This window comes from Ooceraea biroi, chromosome 11 (genome assembly GCF_003672135.1).
Source record: "Ooceraea biroi isolate clonal line C1 chromosome 11, Obir_v5.4, whole genome shotgun sequence".
Taxonomy (NCBI): Eukaryota; Metazoa; Arthropoda; class Insecta; order Hymenoptera; family Formicidae; genus Ooceraea; species Ooceraea biroi.
This window is the reverse complement of record NC_039516.1, coordinates 11,086,439-11,102,008: the sequence shown is the minus strand read 5'-3', so window position 1 is coordinate 11,102,008 and position 15,570 is coordinate 11,086,439. Positions and strand designations below refer to the sequence as shown.

Below are 15,570 nucleotides of genomic sequence, written 5' to 3'. Positions count from 1 at the left end.
TATGTGCGCACTAAGAAAATGTTGATCACGTAAGCATGACGCCTCGAAATACGTGGTCATCCGTTTTTATTCGTACATGAAACGTTTCATAAGGAGGCCATAATTGCCTGGGAGATTCACCGCGTTGTATTTTTCATCGCGATTTCACCACAAGCGCGTGTCGACAAATAGGGATTGAGTTTTCTTGCGCGGCGCTAACAAAGAAAATATGAGACAGGATCTATTATTTTATTTTCCCCATTATTTTATTACTTTATCTCATTCGTTCGTTTTTCATTGATCTCTTGATTCTTAAATTTCCGTTAACAACTCGCGGAATTCAAACAGATCGCTTCCACGACATCCTGTAATTTGCGAAGGCATACCGTAATCACGCACGTACCGCATGAGATAATTAGAATTAAGTGTCGGAACGTAAGGGCACCGTGTGAAAAATTTCAGCATGGCCTTCTAATAAAAATACGGCTGCATTAATATTATATTATTATTCTTCTGATTATATAGAGATTTTTTAAACGTTAGTAAGAACCGTCGCACGAAATATCCTGATTATTAATACAACGATAAATGAGGAAAAAGAATTTATTCTACCAGCTATTAATTAATAAATATTAAAACTCCGATCACGCCTAAAGCAACGTGCAAACAACGTGCGTTAAAAATATATATATGTGACTTTTAGATCATTTACAGAAACAACGACGTATTCCGAAGCAATAGTACGGAGGTACGATGTAAAGTTAATATAATTTAGCCTATTACCGCACTTGCCGACAAGACGTTACTTTATCTCGTAAACCGGCGTTAAGAGAGATGGTCAATTATAGTCCGCCATACTGGGATGACAATTACTTGCAATAATACTAAGCGCGTAAAGTCGAATCGCGGGAAGAACAAATTCGAAGGAAGAGCAGATTATGAAATGCTTGATAAAAATTTCCTAATAAATAAGAATATCGGTTTATGAGTGCTCTCGGGTTTCATGTCGAAAATTAATAATATCATTAAACAAATGAATAATAAGATACGCGATATAAAAAGACATACACAACTCTTATATCTCACATATAAAATATAAAATGTCCAAGAAACCTAGAAAATGTACATTTATGGTGTACTTAACGTTTGTTTCTTTACGTGCGTGTGCACAAGCTACAGGCTCACACAACAAAACTGGCATTTCGCAATCTCATGTGCAATAACGATGCTTAATTACACGATAAGAGCCACCTCATGAAAATTTCTTCGCTCAGGCATTCGCAACAATCTCTCGAATCAAGGAACAACGTCACATTTGTCCCAATCGAACGTCTAGCAGCCAGATTACTACAAATCGCAAATTACTCGAGGCACAGCTCAAAACTTTTTTTCTCGGTATGCACATTTTGTGCATCGTTCTGTGCACGCAGCAGCGAAACGAGTCGGCTGAAGCCGCAGTGTGGCATGTCGACACACATTTTCCAATAACTCACGTTATCGGCGAGCCGACGTCGCCACGCGGACGCATTTTTTATGTATTTCCCCCGATTACCGAACGTAGTCGGCGTGTGCGCGCGTGCATGCCGGTTGCGACCGCAATTTACGGAAGGCTGGAAGGCATTGCGCGCGCCTACACGCGGATTAGCATCTGGGAAACTTTGTGTCGCCGGCATAGCGCGCTCTTTCTCTCCCTTTCCTATTTTTTCTTTTATTCAGCTTCGCTCCGGCCGACGATGCATAAAAAGAGGTTCATTTTTTTCATATCGCCAATCAAGATAGCTGGTGTCTAAACCCGCCGCGCGAGTTCCAGCGCGAAAAGCCGGCTTCGCGAGCGCACACACGAGCGCGCCATCCGCGTATGCATATACATATTATACAGGGTGTCCCGGGTTTTAACCGACAAACTGCGGGAGCATATTCTACTAGTGGAAATAAGAAAAAATTCTTATATCGAGTTTGCTTAGAAATGCTTTATTACAAAGTTATAAACCAATATTGAAAAGAAATATGAGATAAGTAACAACGGAACATAGTGTAGAATTTGGAAGATCGAAGATGTTTGTTATGTGTATTCACATGTATTCATGTTCACTATGTTGAAACGATTCAGTATGATTGTTACTTGCACAACAGTAGCTGTTAGATTTCAATCGTCGTGTCAACTAGCAATTACTATCAGAATGCCAAAAGTGTTTTCAAATGAGGAATACACCGATATTCATTTCGTGTACGGATTCTGTGACGGAAATGCACGAGCTGCCGTACGAGAGTATCAACGTAGATTTCCTAACAGGAGAGTACCAGATAGATTTAAAGCAACGAATTACTAATTCAGTTACTGAGATGCAACAAAATTTTCAGGAATGTCGTACCGTAACAAATTCTGTACTACGTCGATGTCTAGCTTGTATCGATGTGCAAGGACAACATTTTGAAATGCGTCACTAAATCATTGCGTAGATAATTTTTATTTTTGTGAAAAAATCCGTTGTTACTTATCTCATATTTCTTTTCAATATTGGTTTATAACTTTGTAATAAAGCATTTCTAAGCAAACTCGATATAAGACTTTTTTCTTATTTCCACTAGTAGAATATGCTCCCGCAGTTTGTCGGTTAAAACCCGGGACACCCTGTATATATACGTACACGCGGCAATTTAACGTTAAATGCACGTGAGCGATCGTTCGCGGCGGCATATCCCGCGCGCTTAAATCGTGATAATATCCCCGGTATATGTCACAAGTGTATAAAGTTAACAATGCTTAATAATGCACGGGTTGTGCGGCCCGGCCCGATCCGCGGTGTCGATAACTGTCAGCCCCGTTTAATGCCACTTTCGAATATCGATAACGCCGGCGAAACGTAACAACTGCATATTCCCACGTATGTACCTATGTACGTACACGGCGCGCAGCGCTGTTGAAAAATTTTATCGGCCGCACACGATATGTCCCGGGCACGAAATATCGGCATTCGTCCGCCACCGTCGGACGCAAAACGTGCTTTTATACGCCGTGCCCGACCGGCTTTATTACCACCGGCTCTCAATTCTCCCCGCGTGTAACCGCTTAAACGACGCGGTGTCGTAACAGTAAATCCGCCGGCCTGTTAATCTCACGTCCGCGACTATCAATTCGGCGGTGTAACGACCCATCGACCGGATAACGTTGGCGATAATCCATCGCGGACGCAATAAATACCGATAATTACTGGACTCGCGGAATTACAGCGTTTCGTTTCCTCGCGTGTTAGTATATCTTTATCCGCGGTATCGGAGAAAGAGAGAGAGAATGCTTCGTTTGTATTTTTATCGCGTTTCTATGCGTCGACGAGAGACTAGAGAGTCATCATCGTAAAAATTCGCGAACGCAACGAGTAACGAGCTCGCGGAGAATTATCGTGAGCATTAGCATGCAACGATAACGCACTTTTGACACTGACGAAGATAACAGTCAGACATCAATATCGATACTAGTAGAATATTCCGAGTTGCTAATTGCGGCATATAATAACGATATGTTACTTTTTAAATACCTGATGTCAAGAGAACGCGGTTTTTCGCAATGGTTGACTTGCAAATCGCCAATTGCGATTATAGAAACAGAATTTTAGAAGAGACTCATAAATTAGCCAAATTGGATCAACAATATTCATAAAAAACACTTCAAAGACGGAAGTCTAAGCACTGCTATCGCATTAACGTTATCGTAATAACGCTAATTTTTAAATATAACGTCGAGAGAGCGCGGTCTTCCGCAATGGCTGACTTGCAAATCGCCAAATGCGATTATAGAAACAGAATTTTAGAAGAGACTCATAAATTAGCCAAATTGGATCAACAATATTCATAAAAAACACTTCAAAGACGGAAGTCTAAGCACTGCTATCGCATTAACGTTATCGTAATAACGCTAATTTTTAAATATGACGTCGAGAGAGCGCGGTCTTCCGCAATGGCTGACTTGCAAATCGCCAATTGCGATTATAGAAACAGAATTTTAGAAGAGACTCATAAATTAGCCAAATTGGATCAACAATATTCATAAAAAACACTTCAAAGACGGAAGTCTAAGCACTGCTATCGCATTAACGTTATCGTAATAACGCTAATTTTTAAATATGACGTCGAGAGAGCGCGGTCTTCCGCAATGGCTGACTTGCAAATCGCCAATTGCGATTATAAAAACAGAATTTTAGAAGAGACTCATAAATTGAATTAACAATATTCATTGAAGGCATTCCACGAGAGTCTAAGCACTGTATCGCGTTAACGTATCCTAATAACGTTATGTTAATTTTTAAGTTTCTGACGTCGAGAGAGTGCATTCTTCCGCAAGGGCTGACTTCCGAATCGCTACGATTATGGACGCAAAATTGAGGAAAAACTCTTGAATTGGATTAATAATATTCATCAAAGGCATTCCACGGGAGTCTAAGCACCGTATCGCGTTAACGTTATCGTTACCGAGCTCCGTGGAGGATAAACGCGGAAATTGGAGCCATCCCGGCGTTATCTCGAGCAACACCTCTTCGGTGTTCTCCATGTCGGAGGAGGACGCTGGCGCGGATCGCTGGTAGCGGAGTTCCAAGCGACCCGAACGACCCTCGGACGGATCGCGAAAGTGCGGGTTCGGCGGAAAAGGCTCTGAAAAAAGTGCCGAGAAAACGAACGAGGAGTGCACGCGAGCAAGATGGCGTCGTGGCCGAGCCCCCCGTGCACGGGGCACGGGGGGAAACGGTGAGAGCGCGCGGGAGAGAGAGAGCAGAAATGGAAGCCGCAAAGGAGGAGACGGGGATAATTGCGCGCGAGGCAATGCACGAAGGCTCCTCCCCTTATTCAAGCCTAATGTCCGCAAAAGTAGTGTTTGCGTGTGTGTATGTGCAAGTGCAAGTGCCAAGCTACTCACTTTGCGGTGCGCGCACATGACACGTTCGGCCGCTCGCGACGCGTATCTCGCAAGCCCGCTTGATACCGCGCGCGCTCCGCCCTTGCGCTACCGCTGCATCGGTGTGCTTTATCGTATGTATATCGTGTGCTTGTTTCTGCACATGCATGTGTGTGTATTTGCACTCAACTATGGCCAGGATTCCCTGGAAATCTCACTCACGATCAACGATATTCGTTGCGTATGTATGTGTGTGTCGGTCCATCTTTCTTTAGATTCGAGGGATTTTTTGAAAGGAGATTCGAGAACGTTGCGAAGACGAGATGCGCTTTGACGAAATCGATACGTCATAAGACGGTGCAAATTTAATCAGAGCCACTTAATATTTTCATTACAGACATTTTTAAGACCTATCTAGAATAATTTTTATGCAATATCCTAAACTGCAATTTCATATGCCATCATTACCATAAGCATCTAAGCGGCATTTCATTCAATTATATTTTTATTCCGTTACATTTGAAAATTATATTTCAATTTTTATTTTCTTTTATTTTAGATACATATACTTTAATTCTGCATTATTTCTGCATTATTGATACATAACGTATTATATTCTACTTTATTTTTTATTTCTTATTGCAATATATACTAAGTAATTGTATTTATTTTTTATATTTCAAGCAATATATAAATCATAAAACATAAATTCATTTCTAATTGAGATAATAAGATGTAACGATATCATATTATAAAAATTATTCAGTCCATCTAGATTGGTCTTCGTATAATAAAAATCATTTCTAAGAACTTACCCTCATTTAGTCTACCTTCTGAGATTGACCAGATCTCTCGATCCTTTGATTTTCCTTTCTCAGCCGAATTATTATCTAGTCACCAAATTCTTGCACTCACTAAAAATGTAAAATGTAAGTAAATATACTGTACCATACATTAATTTGATTAATTTATATATTTTTATTATAACTTTGCAGAAATACATAATATATTATTGATCGAGCAGCTCGATTAATTAAGAGATAAAATCTCACTAATCATTTTATAAATCTCTAAAATTATATTTCTTCGTATTTTTATTTGATCATAAATTACAATTTATCACTTGGTTATTACAAATACTTGAAATACTATGCGTGTTACTTTACGCTGCAATTATGTTTCGCTGCAAAGCACGAAACATTTAATAAAACTTTCTCAAATTAATTTCCGATACTAAACATTATCACTTGAAGATATAATTAGTATCATGTACCTTAATTACTGTCTACGGCAAATATTATACGATCATTCATTCGCCATTTGTCGCTCTCGAAAATGGCCTAATCAACCCGAACTAATATCAACGTCGATACGCGCTATAATATTCAACACACGGTATCGCGAAATATGGCAACGACTGTGCAATTAATTTATCACTCCCGAGATATTGTCAGATGCGAGCGGAGCGCAAATGTAACAATAAAATATACGGATAACAAACCAGCGGACAAACGCGCACAGCTGATCAAAAAGTTGCGGAAACGAATACGCGCGAACGTTAGTTTGAACGTCACGTGACACGTGACGTAGCAGTACCAACTCAACGAGCGGCCAAATTGCTTGTGAATCCACCTTCCGCCGAAAGCGATCGAGAAATTCGAAATGTTACTATGCATTTCGATTATAAAACTTACAATCAATTAACAGCTCTACTTCCGCGAAATGCGCAGCATTATCCGAATAATGCGAAGCATGATCGCAAATTTTTGATGATAACTTACATTCTACGGCGATAACGATTGACATAACGCATCGTTATAAATTCTTACTTGCAATAGTTACTTCGCAGATTATGCATTTGCCGAAAAACAACGAAACGTTGTAATATTACAAAAATATATAGGTCAGATTGACAGATATGTAGAGGAGAATCCCCTATTATGAGATATGCTCCTAATATGAGATAATGGGGTTTCTGCTAAACTAGTGAGCACCATCTGTTAGTTCCACCATGAACTTATTACTCTTAGTGTAAAATGTATTTAGTGAAAAATTCATTGTTCGTTATTGCGTTTAGCCTTTGCAAGAAAAGATTTGTGAAATTGTGAACATGTCGAAGGAACTTGAGGTAAGTCTTTAAACCTTGTTTATTATATAATAAAGAAATGGTTGGCAATAAATTCAGTATGCAATGATAGAGTAGAATCGTAGTAACAGGAAAATACGCAATTTGTTGAATTGATCAATTGTAGAGGTTAGATTTCATGATCGCGGAACCGCTAGGCGCGTGGCTCGTATAATGAGATATTCAGGGTTAATATGAGATAATTATTGCTCGAATATGAAGATTATGTAGTGTAATAAAAAGAAAGAAAATACTACTTAAGGTTAAAGAAAAGTTAATACGAATTTATATTACGTATTTTTGTGTATTTAATTTTTATAGAATCTGACTATGGAGGTTAGAGATACGAGGAAGCGTCGACAGTGGAATCGTGAAGATTTGGCGAAGGCTGTGGCAGCAGTATTTTTATAAAACTATCTAATAAAGTTTTTTAATTGCAATACTGATGTATTTTGCACTTTTAACACCGATTTCTCGAGGTATCTTATATTAGGAGCACACTTTCTCGATCCTGCGTAAAGCTCTTTTTTCAAATTTTTTTAATTTTCAGAAAAAATAATATTTAAATTAGATTTTTCATTTCACCAACCTAAAGCTTATTAAATTCTCTTCAAGATAACGTATTACATTTAAAATTCTGCCTATAGATTTCCTTACATTCGGCAAAATCGATATGGTATCTCATAATCGGGGACTTTCCTCTATATTAAAAGTGTAATTTGTTGAGAATGTAGTTGCTTAAAGAAATAATTCGTATTATGTACCCAAATAATCGTGCATGATGTGAATCTTACGGCCGGCCATCTTTTACGCGTTGCATTCAAAGCTGATCGGAGCGCTTACCTAATTTTGACATTAAAACGCGCAACAACGACGAGAAACGAGTAGCGCGAAGTGCGGCAATGATTGTACAACTAATTTGTCACTTTCGAGATACTATTACGCACACGCGAAACGCGACGGTGATAAATAAAATACGCGGATAACGAATCGACAAGCGAAGTAGCGAACGGGTGCGATGCGTTAACAAAATTGTTACGAAAACGAATTCGCGCCAATGTCACTAGCGACTAGTGACTTGATCTCGCCAGTAATTCGGCAATGACGTAAGCGCGCGAATTGCATTTCATACGGGCATTTCGTATCAGCATTGTTGAAAATGATTAATGATCATTACGTTATATATTTGACTAAAAGACATATGTAATATAATAATAAAATAATAATGGAAGTGTAAAATAATGTAATAAAAAAATAATAATGTAATAATAAGAGACATATGTTAAGGATTATTAATATATAATTATTACCTATGTATATTGCATTTTCTTAATAATGTATATGTGTGTAAAATATATATATATATATATATATATATATAATGTTTTAATTCTACATTACAATTCGCGCGCAATTATTATGTCACGTCGTTATAAATTATCTGTACTTTTTATTTATGATTGTGTCTTATTGCATGTACGGAGCGCAGGCACAACGAATTAATATTTTGTTAAAAATAATATTAAATGTGTGTTGAAAGTGCAGTTCTTAGTTGAGAACATATTATCGTTTTAACGCATAATCAAGATCACGTGTCTAAATAATTATGTACGGCACAAATTATTCAGTCGTCCATTTTGCACCCCTTGTACATACATACTCGAAGTGCATCGAACCACTTAATTAATCGCGGCACTAATATGCGTGCTACAACGTTTTAATTGCACGGAATATGTTAATGATTACATAATTAATTCGTCACTCTTAACTCACCGTCATGTATTGTACACGCGAAAACTGATAGCGACGAGTAAAATACGCGGATGACGAACCGGCAAGTGCAGGAAATTGGTACATGAAATCGTCTCGAAAATAAATTCGCGCCTACGTCACTAGAATCTAGTTACGCGCCTCGCGCGCGGTACCAACAACGATGATCTTACGCACACATTTCGCTTAAGGGGAAGCTGGAGTTGCTAGTGAACTATTTTTTCACTATAGCGATGGTAATTGCAGTTTCGAAAATTCTCTTTATTGCTTGTGCAGAATAAAAAATCCTTTTCCACAAATGAAGTATAGGTAGAAAGAAAGTCCGCTCTATAGGACTTTATATTCAAAATGGAAAAAAGTTAAAAACTTGCATTTGTCTTTTCTAACTTTTTTCCATTTTGAATATAAAGTCCTGTAGAGCGGACTTTCTTTCTACCTATACTTCACTTGTGGAAAAGGATTTTTTATTCTGCACAAGCAATAAAGAGAATTTTCGAAACTGCAATTACCATCGCTATAGTGAAAAAATAGTTCACCAGCAACTCCAGCTTCCCCTTAACTGAAATTTCCAATAATTCATTCTCGCAAGCTAGCATCATCATCGGCGAGTAATTATTACTGTTTTTCGTGCACATCTTTCATCGTTATCTCACAAGTAACCTTTATTCGTCGTTTTGGACGCGATTCGGTATACGTGGCGCCATCGAGCGGTAGTCGAATGAATCACAGCGCTGCCTTATTACCGATTGATCTATCTTCGAATCAGTTTGAATCGAGTGTAGGGGGGAGGTTCGAATACCGCAAGTGAGGTTCGCTGCGCCTAACCCTGTCATGTTCCGTCACTCGGCTCCGTCTCCCGTAGACTGTTTTGATTTTTAGCACGGACACGGAAACGCACCGGCACGGATCGCGCCTCCCGGCGGGCGAGTCGTCCTCTCCGAGCGTTTTATTTTAGGTATCGCACAGTTGTGCACGATTGTCCGTCCGACGATTCCGACAGTTCGGCGTCGAGATCAATAGCGGAGTGTGTCGCGTGTCCCTCGGCCTAATCGCTGGCTTCGCTTAACCTAACTCGACATCGCGCGAGCGTGACAGTCGCATTCCGCGGCTGAATAGCGTCGTAATCTTTTTCGCCATGAGTAAAAAAGGATTTTGCATGTGCACAATCCTTTTTTGTCAACTTTGCATGTCCCCTGCAGCGTCATTCTCCGATACATAACGCTGATCGCTGATCGGCGAGTCTGACGAGCGCGTGCCTCGCCTCGAGAGTACACGGTATCTCGTTTTCGTTGCAGTTCCCAGGGGGAGATTGATCTCGGGACGATGTTCGAGTGGGCGTACGACGGCGTGAACAGCTCGATACCGCGCAACGTTGGCCCGGAATGCGCCAACTACCTGACGCTGAATCGGAGAATAATCGAGACGCTGTTCATATCGGTGTTCATCATATCATTCATCGCATGGGGCCTGAAGCGAGTGACCTTGCCGAAGAAGCTGGCCTACGTCAGCCAGGACCGTGTCGGCAGACGGGTCCTGCTGATCCTCATGTCGCTGGTCCTGGGAATGGAGACTGGCTTCAAGTTCACCAGCAGGACCGTGATATACCTGCTGAATCCGTGTCACATTACAACGGCACTACAAGTAAGCTCCTTTCGCTGTGTCAACCCTTTGCAGCCTTGCGTCAGCTCTGATTTGACGTTGCATTTTGTTGGAATTAGTCAAGATCGAATGATGTACTGCACTTGATGCAAATATATTGTCATGGATATATTTAGATAGAGTATTCAAGTACGCTATCTTGAGACGAACAAATTTGTCGTCTGGAATAATTTAGTGATGCGACTGATAATAATTTGAAGCGCGAAAGACTAATTTAAATAGTTCAATGCTCCCTCTCTCTTGCCGCAGTGTCAAAACTTTTCTCGTTCGTTATATACGTTCTCTCTTTCATACAGTTATATCTGCTGGCTGCGGATCCTAGTCCAACAGTGACCGCTATCTTCAGGATACATCTGAACCTGTTAAACGGACCAGTACTGGCATACCTGTTTCCAGAGACAGAGTCTCGGATCGTGAGTCTTACTGCGTGAATAATTAAACGTGACTGAAACAAACTTTGGCGATCTTAATTAACGAGAGGACGCGGTTTTTCTCCCAGATATTCGCAGACAAGGCAATGTACTACATCCAGCACGGTTTGATGCTGGTGATACCGTTTTACTTGTTGAGGATTGGAGGTAACTATCAGCGCTCACAATGGACATTCCTTACTCGCTCACCCAATTCGCTTGCCCTCGTTTGACTTTTCCCAGTTCCAGAATGGTCGTTTCAGAGATGTCTTGCTATTCTGTTTAGGTGTGTACAACATCGAGCCGCTGTCCGATATGAGCTGGTCGATCCTCAGTTTCGGCCTCAATGCGGGATATCACTTCTGGATCCTCCAGAGTGTTGCCTTGGTTCGTACATCAGACTTTCGCGGACCCGGACGTCGCGCAGACTTTTCATTCCTCGCGAGTATTCATTTTTCCAAATATATTTTCAGCCAGTACAGGTGAACCTCAGTCACATGCTGTGCGCAGCCGTTCTGGATCCGTTCGAGGGACAAAATTACCGGATATGGGCGGTGACCCACCAGTCGATACTCTGCCCCATTCTGTGTAAGCTGTTCTGCTACGGAGCTGACTTTTTCCTGACCAAGTTCCCGCCGACCAGGGTCAAGCCGTCGCTGGAATGCACGATCCCGAAGAAGAACTGTACATACGAGCAGAACGAGAAGCTACATGAAGATTCCAACACCTCGGGGAACGGTCACACGCGCTTCGACTAGAGTCTGATAGAGAGAAAATCGAGTCACACCAAAAACAATGCGTACGAGACGCTTCAGTTCGATCGAGTGAGTATAACAGTATAACTCTCTCTCTCTCTTTTTCTCTCTCTATCTCTCTTTCTCTCTGTCTCTGTACGCGTATTTATCATCGCAGCGTCTAATCCGATACGCGCGCGTGGCGTTCGTGCATTTCTGACGTTTCTACGCGCGATCCGCGCAGATACCGGTTCCTACGTAGTCACGTAAGAGAATGTCCGACTTTTCTTCCTTGCAGACCAACTCGTTTGTAACTATGTCTGTTATGAGCGTCTGCGGGCAAACTGCACCCACGGGGCAACTGCGAATAATATTGAGAAAGGGGGAGGAAACGGGGAAAATTACCTTCTAAGTTATCCTTAATTCTAACAGATAATTATACACGTTACGATTGCGAGACACACACACACACACACACACACACACGTACAACGGTTATACACGTTCCCGCTTATGGATTTCTTTCGTCATCATCAAGGGAATCAAGGATTCATTCACACACACAGATATATATACACGAGATTACACACGCCAAAACGGATAACTCGATTCTAGTACAACCGTTGTGATTATACCATTAATTTTTAATTCGTTTAGAGTCCACAGAAGATAATGCCGGTCGATCAAACAGTCAATTTGAAATATTGAATTTCTGTCCAAATGCTTGTCATGCCTAGCGCTGTGCTTAGATTAAGAGATTCTCGTAGATAGTGTGGGGCTTAAGCTGACGTCCAGTAACACCGGCGGCTGAGAGAGATCTCGCGGCCGACCGTAGAGATGTAACTGCACACACTACCTTTTAGATAAAAATGTAAAAAAAAGGGAATCGTGCACTTTTATATTCATTTTTACTCATGCAGTAGAAACGAATGCATTCAAATAACGAAACTGCAAGGTATTTTACACACAGTTTTGGTAGTCGACCCAATCGTAGAGATTTCGCCTATATAAAACATACAATATATATAATAGGGATAGGGAGTATAGAGGCGGCAGTGTTGGAAGTTTATCAGGCCGAAAACACATTTCGCGAAACGTAACACGCGCTCTCACTCTTCAATAGGCTACTTGCGGCTCTACATCCGTGTGACTCTGCTTACGTGTACGAAAATATTTTTATACGCCAATTCTTGTACGGTTCGATCCTTTACTGCACGAGTTCACGCGCGGGAAAATATATATCTCCGCTGCGTACGCAACGTAGTAAGAACACTTTAGAAGACGTGTGCTTTCCGCGTTCAATCATAAATTTATCCGCCTTTACTCGAAAACTGTCTGTCGAGCTTTCGAATCTGTTGCATCCGCTTTACGTTCTTTCTTTCGGGATCTTATTATCACAGGAGCGATATTTTCACGGCGAACGGTTGTGAAACGTCGAGCATCATTATAGATTGACGAAAAAAAGTGGCCTATGTTGTTTTTCACGTAGAATTAATCCGAAAGAAAACGAAACTTTCAAGGTTCCATGATTTCAGTGAGCTGCCATTAGAGAATGATTCTTGTTTCTCGACGAGAATAGCCTGATAGTCCAAAATTTATGTTGTCAGTATTATAATAACGATAATGATAATAATATAAAGTAAAATGATAATATTAGCAACATTGTAGCATCGATACTTACTATACAAGTGCAGAGAATTAACTCGGCAGTCTTGTAATTTACAACATAAGAGTTCGATTACATAGAGGTCTTTATGAAGTATCGTGAAATGAAGTATATCGCAAACGACGTATTAATCCTGGAACTAGAGATAGGATGATTATAATTTTTGCACGAAAATGTTAAAGTTCTTGCATTAGACATGTATACTAGCGTTTCGCGTATTAAACTAACAAGATAAAGTTGTCTCTGGGGCATGGTACTATATATGATATTCTGACTAAAGTATTTTTTATTAAAATGGCCTAAGCAAGTATAAACAATTCGAAGAAGGAGGGAAGCTGTTGTGGGCGGCTTAGCATTCGAACGTGATTGCTCTTGCAGATTATTGCATTAGGTACTTTAATGCAAACTAAATACATTCATGCACGCGGAGTACATTTTCGAGAGAACAACGTTATAAATTATTAAGACATTACATGATAGTGAGTAGTTTCCGTTTGTTAGCCTCGAACTGAACTCGATTAAATAAGAAATACTGGACGTACAAAAAGGAGATGGTTTTTCTTCTAAAAATATTATATTAGATGAATATAATATCCAGCTAATCATTTAATTATTGAACAACAGTAGAGCAAATTCGCATCGATAACGGAACAAATGGACAGAACAAATTAATTAATAACAAATAATTAATCATCTTAAATACGTGAATATTGCGCAGTTTGTTATCATTCCATTTTTTAATGGAATTGATTTATTAAGTTTCAATTATTTATTCATTCTTTCAGTTATTTATTCATGAAAAATTATTTATTTAGTCACTGACGTGACTACTCATACTACTCATTTCCTTGTTAATTAATTTTATTTTTAATTTATATGTTTACAATTTGTTAATTTATGTCCTCAACGGGGACATCTCTGTAAAATCTATCTAATTAGATTGTTAACGATTTATTTATATGGAGAATACTCTCCTCGCTTATCAGGATATACCTTATTTGTGTACAGCTCTTTAATACTATTGTTGCGTGTATCAAATAACAGTTGAATAATTTAAGAATTTTACAACGTAAAATAGTAATATTCGGCTGTTTATTATGCTAAAGATTTAATTTTTTATCCTAGGAAAGACGGGTTACATAATATATAGTTGCGTTTTCACGGCATCGCCTTACTTAATACGTATATATCGTTATTTATACACTTACCTCAGCTGATGTACATATACATATGAAATTGAAACGACTGCTCTTCCAATGGTTTAATGCCGTATTTAAAATCTTAATCACAGCATTAAATCATTGAACGTTATTTCATATGTCGTATGTATAAATCTGTCTCATATTTTTATCTATCCACTTTACAACAATGATCACAGTCAACCAGGGCGATAGAACGTTTCCAGTTTATTATGAATTATGTATATCCAGGGGAACTCTATCTCCTCCAATATGTATCGTACAGGTACTATAACTCGTCATGAAGGCGAAAAGTCAGAGTGCATGACGTCCAGGTGATTTCCGATAAACGTGTTAGTTACTATTAGTACAAGTTAGAAGCCAGACTTGTGTATTTTCTTAGTTAAATTCAAAATTGTATGTGTGTCGCGCGCGCGCGCGTGTGTGTATGCGTGTGCGATTGTATAAATTTCTTTATTTAAACGATTGCGTTTTGACATGACAATTGCAATGTTCTTTCGAGCTCATATTTTCTTAAACGCGCGACGAAGTGAGTTTGCAGTTTCGTTGTTTGTTCAGAGAGTAGTCATGTAATAATATATATATATATACATAAATATATACAGGGTGTCCCGGGTTTTAACCGACAAACTGCGGGAGCATATTCTACTAGTGGAAATAAGAAAAAATTCTTATATCGAGTTTGCTTAGAAATGCTCTATTACAAAGTTATAAACCAATATTGAAAAGAAATATCAGATAAGTAACAACGGATTTTTTCACAAAAATAAAAATTATCTACGCAATGATTTAGTGACGCATTTCAAAATGTTGTCCTTGCACATCGATACAAGCTAGACATCGACGTAGTACAGAATTTGTTACGGTACGACATTCCTGAAAATTTTGTTGCATCTCAGTAACTGAATTAGTAATTCGTTGCTTTAAATCTTCAAGCGAGATTACTTCTGTACTGTAAACTTTATTTTTTTAAAGTTCCCCATAAATAAAAATCAAGAGGCGTTAAATCGGGCGATCTTGGAGGCCAGAAAACCGGTCCTCCTCGACCAATCCACCTATGAGCATAATGTTCATCTAACCAGTTTCTAACTTGTCTAGCATAGTGCGATGGACAACCGTCTAACTGTATCCAGCTGTTTT

General features: G+C 39.4%; 1 protein-coding gene across 3 annotated transcripts; it reads left to right on the top strand.

Moving 5' to 3' along the window:
- Positions 1-9,559: 9,559 nt before the first annotated feature.
- LOC105285284 (transmembrane protein 164) lies at positions 9,560-13,778 on the top strand. 3 transcript variants are annotated; one of them, XM_011349403.3, is made up of 6 exons: positions 9,560-9,717; positions 10,058-10,403; positions 10,718-10,834; positions 10,921-10,999; positions 11,118-11,218; positions 11,305-13,778. In XM_011349403.3, exons 2-6 carry the CDS (start codon positions 10,086-10,088, stop codon positions 11,587-11,589), a joined length of 900 nt encoding a protein of 299 aa, XP_011347705.1. In that variant the 5' UTR covers positions 9,560-9,717; positions 10,058-10,085; the 3' UTR covers positions 11,590-13,778. The 3 variants fall into 3 exon arrangements, with proteins under 3 accessions (XP_011347705.1, XP_011347706.1, XP_011347704.1); XM_011349404.3 differs by lacking the exon at positions 9,560-9,717 and adding an exon at positions 9,747-9,882; XM_011349402.3 differs by lacking the exon at positions 9,560-9,717 and having other exon boundaries at positions 9,747-10,403.
- Positions 13,779-15,570: the final 1,792 nt, after the last annotated feature.

Excerpts from the sequence above, each read along its gene's own strand:
- LOC105285284 (XM_011349403.3), top strand. The coding sequence starts at position 10,086 with ATGTTCGAGTGGGCGTACGACGGCGTGAACAGCTCGATACCGCGCAAC. Across the intron at positions 10,835-10,920 it reads CAGAGACAGAGTCTCGGATC|ATATTCGCAGACAAGGCAAT; the intron begins GTGAGTCTTACT and ends TTTTTCTCCCAG. Across the intron at positions 11,219-11,304 it reads TCCTCCAGAGTGTTGCCTTG|CCAGTACAGGTGAACCTCAG; the intron begins GTTCGTACATCA and ends ATATATTTTCAG.